Source organism: Cynocephalus volans, chromosome 7, assembly GCF_027409185.1.
Source record: "Cynocephalus volans isolate mCynVol1 chromosome 7, mCynVol1.pri, whole genome shotgun sequence".
Taxonomy (NCBI): Eukaryota; Metazoa; Chordata; class Mammalia; order Dermoptera; family Cynocephalidae; genus Cynocephalus; species Cynocephalus volans.
Genome location: NC_084466.1, coordinates 127,828,294 through 127,844,638, shown reverse-complemented (window position 1 = coordinate 127,844,638; position 16,345 = coordinate 127,828,294). Strand labels below are relative to the sequence as shown.

The 16,345-nt window shown below is 40.1% G+C and overlaps 1 protein-coding gene across 1 annotated transcript in view; it reads right to left on the bottom strand.

Moving 5' to 3' along the window:
• The window catches only part of DNTT (DNA nucleotidylexotransferase), a 29,064-nt gene extending 14,301 nt beyond the window's left edge, over window positions 1-14,763 (bottom strand). The window contains exons 1-5 of the mRNA XM_063103258.1: window positions 14,561-14,763; window positions 3,394-3,568; window positions 2,559-2,687; window positions 1,251-1,421; window positions 99-170 (exon numbers count right to left, since the gene is read on the bottom strand). Coding sequence (XP_062959328.1) covers window positions 99-170; window positions 1,251-1,421; window positions 2,559-2,687; window positions 3,394-3,568; window positions 14,561-14,763 — 750 coding nt within the window. The remainder of the gene's footprint in view (window positions 1-98; window positions 171-1,250; window positions 1,422-2,558; window positions 2,688-3,393; window positions 3,569-14,560) is intronic.
• Between the last annotated feature and the right edge of the window lie 1,582 nt (window positions 14,764-16,345).

Genomic DNA, 16,345 nt, shown 5'->3' with positions numbered 1-16,345 from the left:
ACTTAAACCCCAGTCTATTTACACTCCAAGGTTGCACTCCTCTCAGAGCCACGTTTTAGGCCTAACCATTTTCAATAAACATATGTAAAATCACTTACCTTGAAGGACTGATATCGTTCATCATTTAACACATTTTTAACTTCAGAACTTTCTCCATCTTCAATGATTTCCTACACGAACAGTTAAAAAATATTTTAAATTAATGATGTTGTGCAATCACAGTCTGAGACTCTCAAATTTGTGGATCTAGTAGTTTGATTTTTCATAAAATGCATAGCTGTTGCATGCAGCATGTTTCCCTAGCTGATATGGAGAAAACAAGATATTTCCCTGTAATCTTGAAAATCTTAGCTCATCATATATACAAAGACAACTTTATAATCTTCAGGGACAAACATACAGAACGATTAGGGTCCAAATGTATAGAACCTCACAGCAAAATGTTCACTGAAAAAAGTATGTCCAAATATGTGTGATATTTTTCTTTTCAATGGATGCAAACTTGCTGAAATGAGAGGACTTTTTTACTGAGCAAGTTAATTTTGGACTCACTGAAAAGCTAATCCATGTTCCAGCCTTTTTGATGTTTGGCTCAGAGCCCACCCTCCTCTGAGTGGATTTGGGATCATTTTCCTTGAATAATTCACCTTCCTCTTGACTATACTGATACTCACTGCCGGATAACCACCTTGCCTTGCTGGGGAATCCTTAAATATCATTAAATAAATAAACACTGCCCTTGGCTCTCTTCCTGGAACACACAGGTGGAGATGCAGAATCAGAGCCACCACATGTCACACCCAGCACTGTTCTGGAGACGATGTCCCCTGAGTGGAGCTGAGGTTCTCCACATAGCCTGTGTTTGAAGTTACATCATTCCCCTGCTATCAAGCTTTTAGGTCCCTTGAGTTTTTCACTATGATTAATAACAATAAGGGAGAGTTCTGCTAGCTGGCCCCATGCAGCTCCACCTGTGATAAATTGGGGTATGATTTATACATATTGCATCTATCTCTCTCTGTATACCTATGTCTACATATATCTATATATGTCTTGATAGAGAGATATACACACCCACACCGACATGACGGGGGCAGATAACAGATTTTCTTGTCAATTATGTAGATGTGGTATTCATGACTTATTTGCCTCTCTCTCTCTCTCTCTCTATCTCTCTCTCTCTATCTCTCTCTCCCCTTCTCTAGCTACCTACCTATTAGGAGGTGGAACAAATCCCATTTCACCCTTACCTCTATGACACACTTCACATTGTCCCCCAGGCAGGGAATTCCTTCTGTGTCCCTCATGCTGATGATTGTGAATGGCAGAGATTTCAGTACAGAAGCTGCTCTCTTAAATGCCAGATAGGAGTCTTCATTTTCTCTAAACTCATAATTTTCAGCCAGTATCTCAAAGGCATCCTGAAGAATATAACCAGATAAGCAAAAGGTCTGTTTTTGAGCCCCTCAGCCAGAGTCAAGATGGGGTCTCCGGTACCTTTGCAGCCCTCCCTTGTGGGATTGAATGGGGTTGAAATGAAAAGATGCTGCTGTTAGATATTCGTGAATGATTTAACCAAGAAATGATCTGGTGCTCACTGCATCCTGCTAGTCATGACTCAGCACGATCCTTCCCTCTTTGCTATCTTCCCCACTAGTCTGTGGCCAGGGTTCGGCCTTGATCACTGGGCATCCCTGTTTCTTAGCATGTACTTGAAACACAGTCAACACCTAACAGAGAGAGGCTTGTTAAATGAATGGCTGTAATCAGAGGTCACACAGACCCAAGGCCAGGGTCATTTGAGGGAGTGCGTGTTTGCATTTCTAGGAGAGGAGGAAGCAGCTGCAGCTGTGTGACATCATGCCCAGCAAGCCCAGTAGCTACAATTTCCTGGTCTTCCTCGCACATGTGGGGCTGGAAGTCTAGAAATGAGAAGCTTTTTGTGTGATATACTACAGCATGTTTTATCCAGCTGACCCCTAACTAGGGGACAAGCAATTGTGGGCTTGTTAGGGACATTTGAAACACAGTTACCAAACTTCAGGCTTGGGTAGGGCTTTAGAGACGAATTAGCTAATTTCTTATTGAATGGGTGAGGAAACTGAGGCTCAGTGAGAGGAAGTGACTTACCCAAGCTAGTTAATATCAAAGAGACTAGAATCCAGGTCTGCTGACTCTCTGTCTTGTGGTTTCCCAGCAAAAGCTGTTGATTCATTATTACCATTTCTATTTGTTCTTACTACGTTTTGGACTAATGACCATATTTAATTTTTCAGAATATTTGCTTTTGATCAGTGTGGTGCCTGTAAATGACCACTCTCAATAAATAGTAATCTACCCTCTCTAAAGAATATAATCCAAATGTATTTGTCCATTTCCATGAAAGAAGCAGACCCATTCTGGACAGAGAGAAGGACCAGAGATAAGGGTAGGGGGATGGGTAGATTTGGGAAAAATTCCCCATATTTTCAGAAAAATTAATAATTTAACTTGTACATTCATGCAAAGAAGCTTCGAACCTTTCATTTTCTCTGGGTGTTGTTGTAAAGCCCCATTACCGTGAACATGTGGTTACAGTTGTTTAACGTGGTTCTTCTCTGACACGCATATGGGGAGATCTTCTGTGCAGCAAGTGGCAGAGTCTTCTGGGGGCCTGGGTTGGGACTAGCTGAATAGTCTCTTTTCACCTAAACAAATGCATAAGCATCCATTTTAATAACAATTGATAGGAATAACAATAGATAGGTATGAAGAAAAACATTGGTGGCAGTTTGATGGCAGTTGTCTGGAAGAAGAATAAAACTATAGGATACTTAAATTTTATGTTATAGACATCTCTAATATTTTAATTTTCTATTATGAACATGTATTACTTTTGAAATCAAGGGGAAAAAACGTGAAAGAATACCACCAATTAAATACCATTTTCCTTTTCTGTGAACTTATGTAATTACGCTCCAGGCCCTCTGCCCAAGGGTCTACCGCTGTTCGTCAAGGATTTGGAATTGAGAACTTAACCTTATTTTTTTTCCTTTCTGAATAATCATAGTAAGAACAAAAACAGGAACCCTCCACTATTCTGGCTGCCAGAACATCAAGTCTTAAATATTTTGAAATATTTGTGTATAAACATGTTCACAAAAATAGCTACCATTTTTTATTTAGTACCTACTGAGTATCAGTCACTGTGATAAGTGCTTTACATGTATGTTATTCTAATCTTCATGACCATCCCATGAGGTAGGCATGATTGTGACCTCAGACTGTAGAGCAGGAAACGGAAGCTCAGAAGCAAGGAAGAGAATCTAGAGTTTATCCAGGTCTGTTGATTCTAACGCTCATGTTCTTAACCATCAAGCAAAGGGCAATGAAAATCACCACCATGACACTCACGACAAGCTGGTGTTTTCCCGTCATCTCCACCGGTTTCCCTGCTCTCATGCATTCTATCAGCCAGGAGACATCGAGGAGCTCTAGCCGCGAGCTGGCTCTTACTTTCTGTCCCTGAAGCCACTGCAGAACGTCTGAACCCGAGTTGTTCTCTGCCACAATGTGGGTGACAGAATCACTGCAAGATGCAAGAAAAATTGACACAGCACTAGCGAGTGTTGTGGTGTCAATGGAGAACTAAGGTCTAGAGAAGACAGAAGATAAAGCCATTCTTCAAGCAGCACCTAGCACTCCATGGGTGGTGTTGCTGCACCATTTTGTTTTTATTTGTGGAGAACTTTAATCCACTGGCTTTCAAACTTGCTTGACTGTGATCCAGAGTTAAAAATACATTTTATATTATGACCCAAAATAAGAATAGAAATAGGAATGGATGTAGAGACGCTTATCTGTCTTAGTGCCTTCAAGCTGTTAGAACAAAATACCTTAGACTGGGTACTTTATAAACAACAGAAATTTATTGCTCACAGTTCTAAAGGTGGGGAAGTATGAGGGTACTTCAAAAAGTTTGTGGAAAGACTCATATTATCTTTCTATCCTATTTTTCCACAAACTTTTTGAAGTACCCTTGTGTAAGATCTAGGCACCAGCACATTTGGTGTCTGGTGAGGGCCCATTTCTCATAGATGGCACCTGCTATGTGCCCTCACATGTTGAAAAAGGAAGCTAGCTCTCTGGGGCCTCTTTTATAATCTCATTCCCCAGGGTGGAGCCCTCACGACCTTATCACTTCCCCAAGGCCCCACCTTCTAATACCATCACTTTGGTTATTAGGTTTCATGGGCAGACAAACATTCAGACCATAGCAATATCCCACTAAATTGATTTCACAACCCATTAATAGGTTGTGACCAGCCTTTGGGAAATTTTGCTTCACATGTTTTTCAAAGCACAATCCTGTGATGTAAGACAGGCAGAGATCTTTTCCCTAACGACTACCGAACACTTACTGTGTTTTAGGCGCTGTTCAAGTACTTTACATACATCGCCTTACTAACACTTACATAGCTCCTCAAATAAGTGCTATATTATTTACCCTTTAAAAATGAGAAAACAAGAACAGAGAGGTTAAGGGGCATGCTGAAGGTCACACAGGTGGTTAATGATATTTAACCTTTTTGATTATCTTTTCTGGGTCAGGTAGTCATTTCTAATTTTTAACAAGTCTCCATGGCCAGCATCATATCACTGGACTCAGTAATTTTTCAAACCCTTTCTGTTCAAATAGTCTATAAATCTGGGAAATAGCAAGAGCAAACAGCATTTAACAGAAAATGGCATCTCTTAAACACTGGCATTTAAGAGAAAAAAAAATATTTTCTCTTTCACTTCCTTGATTTCTTCTTTCTGTCTTTTTTTTTTTTTTTTTTTTTCTGATTGACTCTTTAATTTATTGGATGTTTTTTGGTTCTCTATTATATGCACAGCCCTAGGTTCCTGGTGGTGGTGAGGGTGGTGGTCAGAGAAGGGTGGGTACCAAAGAAGAAAAAGGAAGTTTCTGAACATTAGTATCTTACGTGAAACATACGGTTAATGACGTGAGTTGTGACAAGACACGAGGCATGCAGTGGTGGTAGACGTGGCTGAGTCGGTAGGGACAACCACGTTATAGAAGGTCTTAGACATGGTTGAGGAGGTTGGATCTTATTTTCTGGTATTGTGGAGCCATGAAGGCTTTTGTAAGCAGAACACTGACAACATCACAGTGTTATTTTAAAAGACTAACCTGGTACACCCAGCAATTTGGAAGGGAGAGTGATAGATGGGAGGGTTAAGAGGATGAAATAATAGACCAAGTGTGAGATCATTTTAACCCAGCCTGGCTCCTATAGCACTAAAAAGGAAGGCAAAGGAGAAATATGATGGACATCTGGCATTAGCTCACCTATAAAAGATGAAGCAGAGAATAGAGCCAAATATTACTGTAGCATATCTGTCAATAAAGTAATAGCACCTTTGGTAGAAATAAGGGATTTAGGGAGTCACATCTCTGAAGAAAGGGGTAGGGCAGTGGGATAGATGTTTATTTCAGGCTTGCTGCATTTGAAGGATGGCAGGAGATCCCAATGAAAATATCCAGTTGACAGTTGTGATCTGAGGCTGATGCTGAGAGAGAGGTGGGGGCTGGAGGTCACAGCTGAGACTATCTGAGTGGTAGGACATGCAGTAGGCCCAGGCCGAAATACATCATGGTAAAACAACATTTGACAAGGGTTGAGGGAAGATGGGTAACTGCTTCCCTATTCTAGGTCCAAATTATTCCCAAAATTCTTCATAATAAACTTCTTGAAAAGTTTTTTATGTCAAGACTTTAAGAGGACAATAAAAAGGATTAATAGGCTTATATAGAAAATGTTATTTTATCTATATTTCTGCCATTTGGAGGGAAACATTATTATTTTATTATCATATTTATTGTACATTATTTATTATAATAATATTAGATATATTAATATTTACTATTATTATAATAAATAGGATTTTGTCTAAACCTCAGAGGGAGAAGGGCTGGGGCTCAATTGCAAAATTTGGGCCCCTCACCATCCGTCCACTCTCTTATCACCCCCCACTGCCTCTTCTACTGGGATTCCCCAGGACGGCATGGGACGTCCGAGCTCACACTATTGAATGGGAACCACATACATTTCTCAGTTAATATAAGCAAATTTGTGGTTGGCAGGCTGTACATCATATGAAGGAAGACTGATTTAAATTTCCAATTCCTGCTCATTAAGCAACTGGCAAGCAAAACAAAACAAAACAACAATAATAACAAGCCCACAAAAAAAACATCAAAAAAATCAATCAAACAAAACCTCTCAAGCCAGTCCTGCTCAGAGTTCAGTATTGCTTGTCCCTGGTTCCCGACAAGGTAAGTACAAAAATTGTAAGTCAGCATTTAGAAACTTTAATTGTCATTTGGTATCACCGCAATAGTTTTACTGTGTTTTTTTTTAATAGAGGCATTGGTTGGTCTGCAGCAAATTTTTTGAAAACTGGTCCTTCACCACAAATAGTTTAAGAAATACAGATTTAGAGAATAATCTCTGTTTGGACCAGTCTTTGTATTCCATCTTCCTGTGCTGCCTGAGTTTAGCTGATCCTCTCCATGTGGCCTCGTGCTTCTGGGCTGCGATGTGTTTCCTTGCGTTGGGGTTGTCATTGGCCCCTGGCAGACAATTTAGTCTCTGACTGTGCATTCGTTCTCTTTCAGTTCTGAGCCTTTACCAAACAGTATTACTAAGGAGACTCGCTGCCTCTAGTGTGCTCTGCTGACAACTTCTTATTACTGTGTTTATAGCAGCTCTTTGTCTATTTGCTAGTACACTGGTTTTCACTCTGAGCACTCCAATATTGAAAATATTAATAATATAGGAATATTTATATGTGCCAAATACTAGGTAGGCACATTTCATGTATTACCTCATTTAATTATCAATAATGCTTTGAGGTAGGTATTATCTCCATCCAAAAATGAAAGAGAGTGCCTTAGAGACATTAAAAATCCTACCCATCTAATAACTGGTGGAGCAGGGATTTGATCCTAGGTCTGTTTTAATGCAAAGCCTGTGTTCTTGACCATCTGTGAGCTGATGATCTGTGACTTTGTGCTTGTTCTGTGGCCATGGAGGCAGCTGCTCACTTCCCTCCTTTCTGCAGAAGAAATCACATCTGGTTGGGTATCATGATAATAAGAAAACCAATTTCCTCCAAAGGGCAGAAATATAAACGGAATAACACTACCTATATAACGCTATTAGACACATTGCCCCTGCTGCTGCCACATAGAATTTATGTTTCCTCTTTTATATACAATATCATATGGGTTACAGTAATACTGCATGACATGTAGAGCTGTCCCAGAAAAATCTGAAAGAACAGATGCCATAGCAACATGCTAAGACGGACAAGCCACAGGGAGGCTATCAGGCTCTCTGGGCTCTGGGTTTGGTCAAATTCAGGCCCCTTGCCATCCACTCGTACCACCCTGCTCTACCACCATGTCTCCTCACCTAGAATTCCTCTGGACATAGCCTTGCCTCTACAGAGGGCCAACTATAAATACAGTTGGCCCTCTGTATCCACAGGCTCCATGGATTCAACCAATCCTGGATTGAAAATATTTGGAAAAAAAATTTTTAAATCACAATATAACAATAAAAAATAATACAAATAAAAAACCACAGCATAACAACTATTTACATAACATTTACATTGTATTAGTTATTATAAGTAACGTAGAGATGATTTAAAGACTATCAGAGGACGTGCATAGATTATATGGGAAGACGTGCAAATACTACACCATTTTATATCAGGGACTTGAGCATCCACAGATATTGGAATTTTAGGGAGTCCTGGAACCTGTCCCCCGAGGATACCAAGGGACAAGTGTACTGATATGTGCAAAAGAAAAAGACTAGAAAGAAATACTTCAGACCATTAGCAAAAATATAACTGCAGACACACACGTATATATTCTTACTTAATCCTCACAGCAGCCTTATGAGGAGGGCAATATAATTTCCAATGAGAAATGCAAGACCTGGAGACGTTACATGAAACCAAGATTCAAACCCAGGTGTGCCTGATTCAAGCAACCTCTTAACGTTCTACCAGACTGTAGTTAGACCCCTGAGGGAAGTTTATTTTTTTGTTTGAAATACTTTTCCCATTTTTTGTCATGAACTATCTGTCATCACTTTTCTACTTAGAGAAAAAATACAAACGAATGTCATTTTCAAGGACAAATAAATCTGGGATGGCGCTGAGGTAGTGTCTGCCTTGCTGGTGGAGCCCTGGGCTTCCTTATCAAGTGAAGAAACCCTCAGTAGCCTCCTTCAACCTCTTCCAAAGACCCCGAGATGCTGCTGAGATGACGATTCCTGAAATATCAGTGGATTCAATTCTTTAAGTACACCTAGTTTCTTTGCCATGACCAGTCACTAATGTCTTGCTAAGTTTGGGAGGCCTTGAACCAATTATAGCAATTCTGAACTAGGATTTGTCCCTCAGCTTCCTATAGGGAGGAAGAATCAGAGTCTCCTTCAACTAGTGATGACTGTCGCGTGCTTGGCTTGGTCCTTGGTGTCCCTGAGGGCAAAGACAGTGGCATTGTTGCTGGGTTATAACCATACCTGGCACTCAACACATGGTTAAAATTCAGATTCCTGAGCCCCATTACCAGAATTCAGATCATCTAAATTGCACCTGAGGTCCAGGAACATGCATTTCGACCAGTTTCATTAGTGATTCTGATATAATCAGTCTGTTCTAGTTCTCTACTGGTACATAACCAACAATCCCAAATTTAATAGCTTAAAAAGGCAACAACTTAATTATATTTCACAATTCTGTGGGTCAGGGTGATCCTGCTGCAGTGTATGGTGCTGGTGAGGTGCTGATGGTCTGCATGGTTCCACATCCTGGGACCTTGGCAAAGATGGCTGGAGGCTGGGCTTAGCATTCACTGTCCACCTGAGCACCTTTACATGGTCTCTCTAAAAGGGAACTCCTCTCACGTGAGGCTCTGTAGTCCCAGAGCAAGTGTTCTAGGGAGCAGGCCTCATGGCCTCAAATGACCCACCCTCAAAAGTCACACAGTGTCACTTCACTGTACCCTATTGGCTGAAGCAGTCACTAGCCTTCCCAGAGGCAAGGAAAAGAAAAATAGTCCCAGCCTCTCCAGGGGAACAACCATATTTTAAAACCATCCCACGGCCCAAAAACTTCACTTTGAGAAATGGTGCTATAGAAAAAGATCTCTTGAACTTCCCAGCCTAGATTTGATCCCCATGCTGGCATTTGAGCTTAATTACAGCCATGTTTTCCAGTTTGGTCCTCCTGTCTCTGCTGGTACATGAGATCACTGTAGGGGGTTCACAATGGAGCATTTAAAAAGCCTATGCGTTTATTAATATCTATATTTTTAAATGATGCATGTTAGACAATGGTTTTTATGGATATTATTCCTTAGGGCAAAGGTAAATTTCTTTTAATGATTCAATTTAGGGACAATTAAAAGAAACACATTAAAGTGTATAATAAATACATGTGGTAAAAGATATTACAAGAATTATGAACGTGGCACTCGCATATCCAGAAAGCCCTGGGTTATGGGATTAACTCACAAATCTCAGTTCAGAAATTTTTCTCTCAGTTACCCAGTTTCCCTGCTCCTCCTGCCTTTCTTTTCTTAGTTGGTCCTGCCTCTTGGTATAATCAGAAGACCCTCCATGAAGAAAGTGGCAGTCATCCTTCCCTGTCTGGACACAGACCCCACCCCCCCCCTCCTAACTTTCCCAGGCCGATTGGATGGTCACCTACTTTTATCTTTGTCTTTAAAACTGTTTTCTTTCCCAGGAGAGGTCATTCCCGATTCTTCCCATCTGTTGTAGGAATTATTTTGCAAACAATGACTTTAAATAGTCATTTACAGTTAAACTGAGCTGTTTGCAGTTTTAAAACCCTCTTGCCAATTTCCCTTAGCAACAGATCTGTTTCAGAATCCTTGAAACAGAAAAATCAAGCCATTTTATTTGGTTTTATCTCACACTATTCCTAGCACCAATAAAAACAGGTTTCTATTTTCAGCCCTGCAATACTTATGACTTAGAGAGTTTTGCCTTAATTTTTTGGCCCACCTTAAACAAGATTATAAAAATTTTCACTAATTTAAAGCCCACCAATTTTGAAATAGAAAGTAACCTGGACCAGAGCAAGACTACAGTTTACATTCCATGCTGTTGAATTTACAAAAATAAAGTCTTTATTATGCTGCTGATTATAAAAGTAATACTCATGCACTGTAGAAAAAAATGTTTTAATTATAAAAATTACTCTTGGTAAACACAATTTCCTTGAGTTCGTTTCATATTCTCCAGATAAATCATTTTCTGAGCAAATATTTCCTGAAGACTATTATGCATAAGAAAATCCTTTAGAGTCTGCGGATGAAAGCTACACAGGTCTCCTGGAGTCAGGGAGGGGTAATGGGGTGACATGAAGAACAAAGCCCAGGGAGGGTGGGGGGAGCCTACCCTAGGCAATGGAGCCCACCAACAGGAGTAGGGAGAAGGCATTCAAGGTAGGGGGGAAAGAGGGAGGGAAAAAAAAGGGGAGAAAAACCAGTGAAGACGTGCTGGACATTAGACCTGGAAGGGGCCAGCTGGACATCTTATTTCCTAGAGCAGGTTACTGGTCTTGTTCATCTGGTGTTCTGTTTACTTTGCAAACAATGACTTTGGATATTTTGATTTTAGACACCACAGATTTGAAGTGGTAGAACATTGTCAAAGATAAAGCTGGTAAGCTTCCCTTCAAGTGGTAAGGACTGTTTTATTCACTGATAACAATTGCAAAAGGGAAGAGGGTTCAGCATGAACTGAACTCAACTTCATGTCAACAAAAGGAAGGAGACTTTAAAGGCTGGTGTGTGTAGGGGCAAGACGCTGAGGGGCGTAGGGGATTGATCCACGTGACTAGGTCGTCTGGGCTTGTTAATTGGAGCTTATCTGGAGGAGAAGTAAACTTCTGGGTGCAAGTTAGAGCAGGGAGTCCACTGAAGTCAGGCCCTTACCCTCCCACAGAGACTGGAAGTGACATTCTCTCCCTGAATGTTTGCATTTCAGTGAGACAAGAAGGCTCTCAGGTCCTTGGAAGACAGTTTCGGGTGTTAGAAGATTTACATCTCAAAGGGGCAGAGAAAGGATTTATAATTGCAAGTTTCTAAAGTAACTGCTCCAAGAGGGGGTTCAAGGGCTTATCTGCACACTGCCAGGTTTTGGCTAAAACAAACAGTAAATTCTCCTAGCAGGGTGAGCTTTCTCAGGCAGGAGTTTTAAAGGGGACCCTCTTAGGGCCACGCCTTCAACCACTAGAGGCCATGCTAGAGTTTGGTCAAGGAGAAAGTTTGTCAACATTCAGGTGGAAAAACCATGGATTTTACTATCACAAGATTCCCAGGGACTTTGGAGACAACAGTTTCAGGATAATGAGTGAGGCAGAAGACGCATTCCAATATTATATAGTGAATGGATGGAAAACACAAGCAGCCAGTTTAGATATAACTAAGCCAAACTAATATAAGAAGGCTGAAAGTAAAAGGGTGGGTAGGCAAATGCTAATTTTTTTTTTTTTTTTTTTTTTTTTTAAAAGGAAGACTAGTTCATACTTAGAATATATGGCATGGCTTTTTTAAAATTTAGGTGACAGCAAAGGTACAATTCCTAACTCTCCTGTCTGATTATGAAGTCCTTGCTTGCAGGACTCATGCCTTCTACTATTTTGTATGTCCAGAACCCAACAAATACTGTACAGACTGGGTACTAACAAAACAATTTATTGGTGATGGCATGATGCTGTATCTTACTTTCATCAATGACAATGTCTTCAAATGGTACCTTTGTAGATAAATTATGAACCAGGCAAGACAATAGTGTGTCTGGTGGGTTTCCAGCTGCTTCGACAATGGAAATTAGCAAGTGTTAAACTGCTAGGTGATGTGAGCACGGAGAACCATCCTTTCTGGCCACAGCTCTTTCTTCCTCAGAATGAATGATTTGGGTCAAGACACAAAGAATAAACTTAGCTAATATGTTTTAGAGAAGGGTTGATGATAGAATAAAGTTTTAAAATAGCTCAGTGTATTGGAGCCCAGGATGAAATAAGAATGTGACAAGCAGTAGAATATCATTCTGTTCTAGCCTGTGAATTAGCTCTAAATTTTAGATGTTGTTTTCAAAATTTAGATGTTGGCAATGGAATGTCATTCGGTATTCTTTTTGTAACTGTGCAAAAATGCCTCAAGGGACTTGACACCTCCCCTGATTTATGTTTTAAGAACCAGTTTCCTATGGCACATTGAATAGCATGTCTTTTGCAATATAGCATAAATATTAATAAAGCCCCATCCAAATATGATGCACATATGCTAGAGAATGAAAGTGCTCCAGTCAATTCATTGAGGCACAACACTTCTTAATCTGTATATTTGGGCCCAGGTAAAGCAGGAATCAGGTTTTTTCTCAAATTTAATCCTCCTGGCAGCCAAAAAATGTGCTAGGAACTATGGAAATTGCTGCCAATTTCAGAGGATTTTTCTTTCCTTTTACTTTTCCTTAGTTCCTCTGTCTTTGAATCTTAATATACTAAGAGAGGAATAGCCTTCACTGGTGAGAAGTATCCTGTCTTTTAAAAACCAGCTTTCTTTGTTATTTTCATTTTTGAAGTATATGCTTATTGTAAAAAAAATTGGGAAACACAGAAAATAAAAACAGCCATAATCTCTCCCTACTACTCCTTGCCTCCCCCCCCAAAAAATAAACACTTTTAACATTTTGATGGGTTTCCTTCCTGTCTCTGTTCTATTTGTTGGTATCATTTGACCTAGTTCATATTGTGGAGAGAGAAGCCTCTCCTTAGGGTTTTACTGTAAAGGTCAATGGATCCAGCTAATTAACAAGAACATAATCACACTTCAGATTTGTGTAACTGTTTTAATTCATCAGAGCACATTGACATCCATCATTTCATTTGGTGACCACATCAGATAGACTAGACCATTTATCAGGAAACTCAAATCAGGGAGGAAAGAGGGGAAGTTGCCCCACAGCACATGGCTGGGAAAGACAGCCAGGATTTGTAGATTTCCTATCTAGAGATTTTCCCCTACAATAGTTTTTATTTTCCTTTCCAATTAAGTCTGTATATCTATGCACAGAAATTCCGTTTGAGAGCTAGGACTTCTACTTCCTGTGGTTTATTTTTGCTCCATAGAGCACATTAGTGTTTAATTGTCTTCTGAGCTGCTGGCCTAGGACCTTTGCCACTGTCACATGCAAAGCAGCAGTTTGCTTACCGTGTACCAGTTTCCTCTGTTGCCTGAGCAGCTGGGCTTGGTCCCTGGCAGCAGGCATCTGGCGTACGGAGCTGCCTCTTTGGCTCCCCTGCCAACAAAAGAACTTGCCTCCCATTGTCACCCTTGGTACCTGCCTCAGCCACCATGTACGTACTCATTGCTATGTCTGTAACTGCATCAGGGGCCCTTGCAAGAAGAAGCTTGACCGTTTCAACAGAGGGCTTTCCGTGTAAGTGGTACCTTTACCATCTGGCTGTTGCCTCTCTGGCTGGCCCTTGCCAAGTTTCTTTACCACAAAAAGCAGTTCCATACTTGCTAGGTTTTTCATTTCTCTTTTAAAATTTCTTTTTAAAATTTATGCTCTTGGGCCTCTTTCCCTGTATAATCTCCCTCCACCCCCACCCCCAACACTAACATTTTTTTGTAAATCTGTAAGATTAGGCAGACTCAACAATTAGACGAAATCTAGGATTTCGTGGAAAAGATATTAGGAAATTGAAATAGGATTGAGGGTAGCTGTACGAGGTTAAAAAGAAAAAAAAAAAAAAAAAGAGGCAGGTAGGAAGAAAAGGAGACCATGTAAAGAGAAATCAGATGGGAGAAAGACCCTGGAAAACCCAGGAATTTCTGAATGGGGCATTTTAGCAAAAAAATTAAAAAAAAAAAAAGAAAGAAAAATAAAAAGTCAGTGTCATGTGAATTATGATGAAAATTAACATATCTCATTATTGGTTTTTGAAATATGTCTTCCCAACATGTTAAAGCTGACATTTCTTCATCAAGAAATGCTTGTCAGTTTTCTTTTCAAATATCAAAGACTACTCTTAAAATCAAAATGTCTTTTCATGCAGGTTTCTTGTAGTTTTTTCCATAATGTCTTCAGCATTTAATGTCTTCAGCATTAAACTTTCCAACTAGGTTTCTGTTGGTCACCCCTAGATAATTAATCTCATAATAGTGAAAGGCAAAAACAAAACAAAAAAACAAAAACAACCCACAAAATGTATCTTATCTGTTTGTGTCACCTAGTTTTTAATATATATGAATTATATATAATTGCATTCAGTCCCCACTCATCTCGTTTCTCTTAACTAATTGGCTCAAATTTTTTTCTTTGATTTCAGGTCTGCTGCTCTCCCAGTGGGAGCACCACCTCTTCCATATTGTAGAAGAAAACACAGGTTCCTTGGGTTCCAAAGAAGCTGTTCACAAAGCCCCTGATATTCACAAAGTGAGATCATGATATCCTACCTGAGCTCATTGTCAACCCTGAACCCTTTTCTTCGGGCCAGCTCCATGAGGAATGCTCTGCGAGTGGTACCCATTTTCTTCTCCAAAATGAAGAGGACCAAATCTTGAAATTTGATGTCATGAGAAGTGGAGGCCATCGAGGTACCCATCTGCCTGGGTCTCTTCTTCCGAGGGCCTGAGTGGGCCATTGGCAGCAGATCCATGGAAAGAGGCTGTATTGCCTTTGCTGTGCCACCAAGTGGTGTCTCCAGAAGTGAGGGGAGTCTTCCACCCTCCTGCAGAAGGGCTTTGATGTCATCTCACCAGCAGGCTCTGAAGCTTGGGCAGGGCTTCCTGGGTGCTGCCCTGCCAACAGCTTCCTGCTGAAGAGCAGTGGGGAATTTTTATCTCTGTTCAGTTCATTTGTCCAATATGGAGAGCATAATAAAAACAGCAAATTAACTTTTGTTTTCATGTGCATAATCTCATCAACTCTCAGAATAACCTTGTGAGGAAGGTCAAAAAGCATCCCTGTTTCCATATGATTTATCTTTTTATTTCTAAATGTGTTGAGTCCCCTCCACTGTCTTTATTATTGATCCCTTTTTAACCTCCCAACTCACTTGCGTTCTCTTCCTCTCAGACAATCATTACACACATTGGATGTCTATTGTCTGCATGGGTGTTATATGCTGCGTGTGGTTGTTTTGATTTTACATAAATGGCATTGTTACATTTCTCCTTCTACAACAACCGTATTTTCACTCAGAACTATGTTTTTCAGATCTTCTAATTGCTCCATAGTACTTTGTGGTGGGCATTTACCATGTTTCCTATGTGGATGCATTTTATAAATGAGAAAACCAAAGCTCAGGCAATTACTCAAAATCGTAGAATAAGGGGCCAATCCAGATCTTGTATTCAGTTCTTCTGGCTCCAAATGCTAAATATCTAAGTTTTTTTCAGTGGACTGAGGTTTTCCAGAGAGTAGTCTATTACATAACCCCAAAATAGATCTTTTGGGATGGGATTAAAATGACCTTTAAATGACAACCACTGTCATAAAGAGACAGTTTTGTAACTTTATATGCAAAGTGAAATTCATGTGTTTCATCAACACAGTGTGTAGATCTCATTTCCTGAACATCTGCTATGTGGCCAAGGCAAGCACCTACAAGCCTGAGCTGATTGAATCCTCACACCACCATTGTCAGGTAGGTACTACCATTCCCCTGTGGCTAAACTACTTGCTTAAGGTCACTTAACAGCTAGTAAGTGGTCATAACTAGGAAGTGATTGAGCTAGGATTTAAACTCAGATCTGTCTGATTTTAAAAGCTGTGCTCTTAACCACCAAGAAAATTTCTTTATATGTGTCTTCCCCAATAACAAATCTGAGCTTTGCTCACCTACTTTGCCTTATTATTTGAGACATTTGCTACCTCCAAAAGCACACGAGCACCTCACCACAACACCAGGGGAAGAGTGATGTGATAGCTGCCTTTAAGCATTTGCAAAGCTTCAGGTAGAAGTCGTAGAGTAATATATTCCAGCTCTCTGTAAATGATAACTGTTTAGTAACTATAGCCATCTAAAAATATAGAAAGAGCTGCTTTGTGTGATGTTCAAACAGATGCTGAATAATTGTTTATTGAAATGTTAAAGAAGGCATTCGAACATCTGGTAAGGACTTTTATTGCAGCTCTGAGATTCCAGGATGCTCTGATTGCTTGCTAGATATCAAAATTTGGGGATGAGAGTCCATTTCATCTCTTGCTGTTAGGTGTTTGGTTGCTGAAGTGCTGAA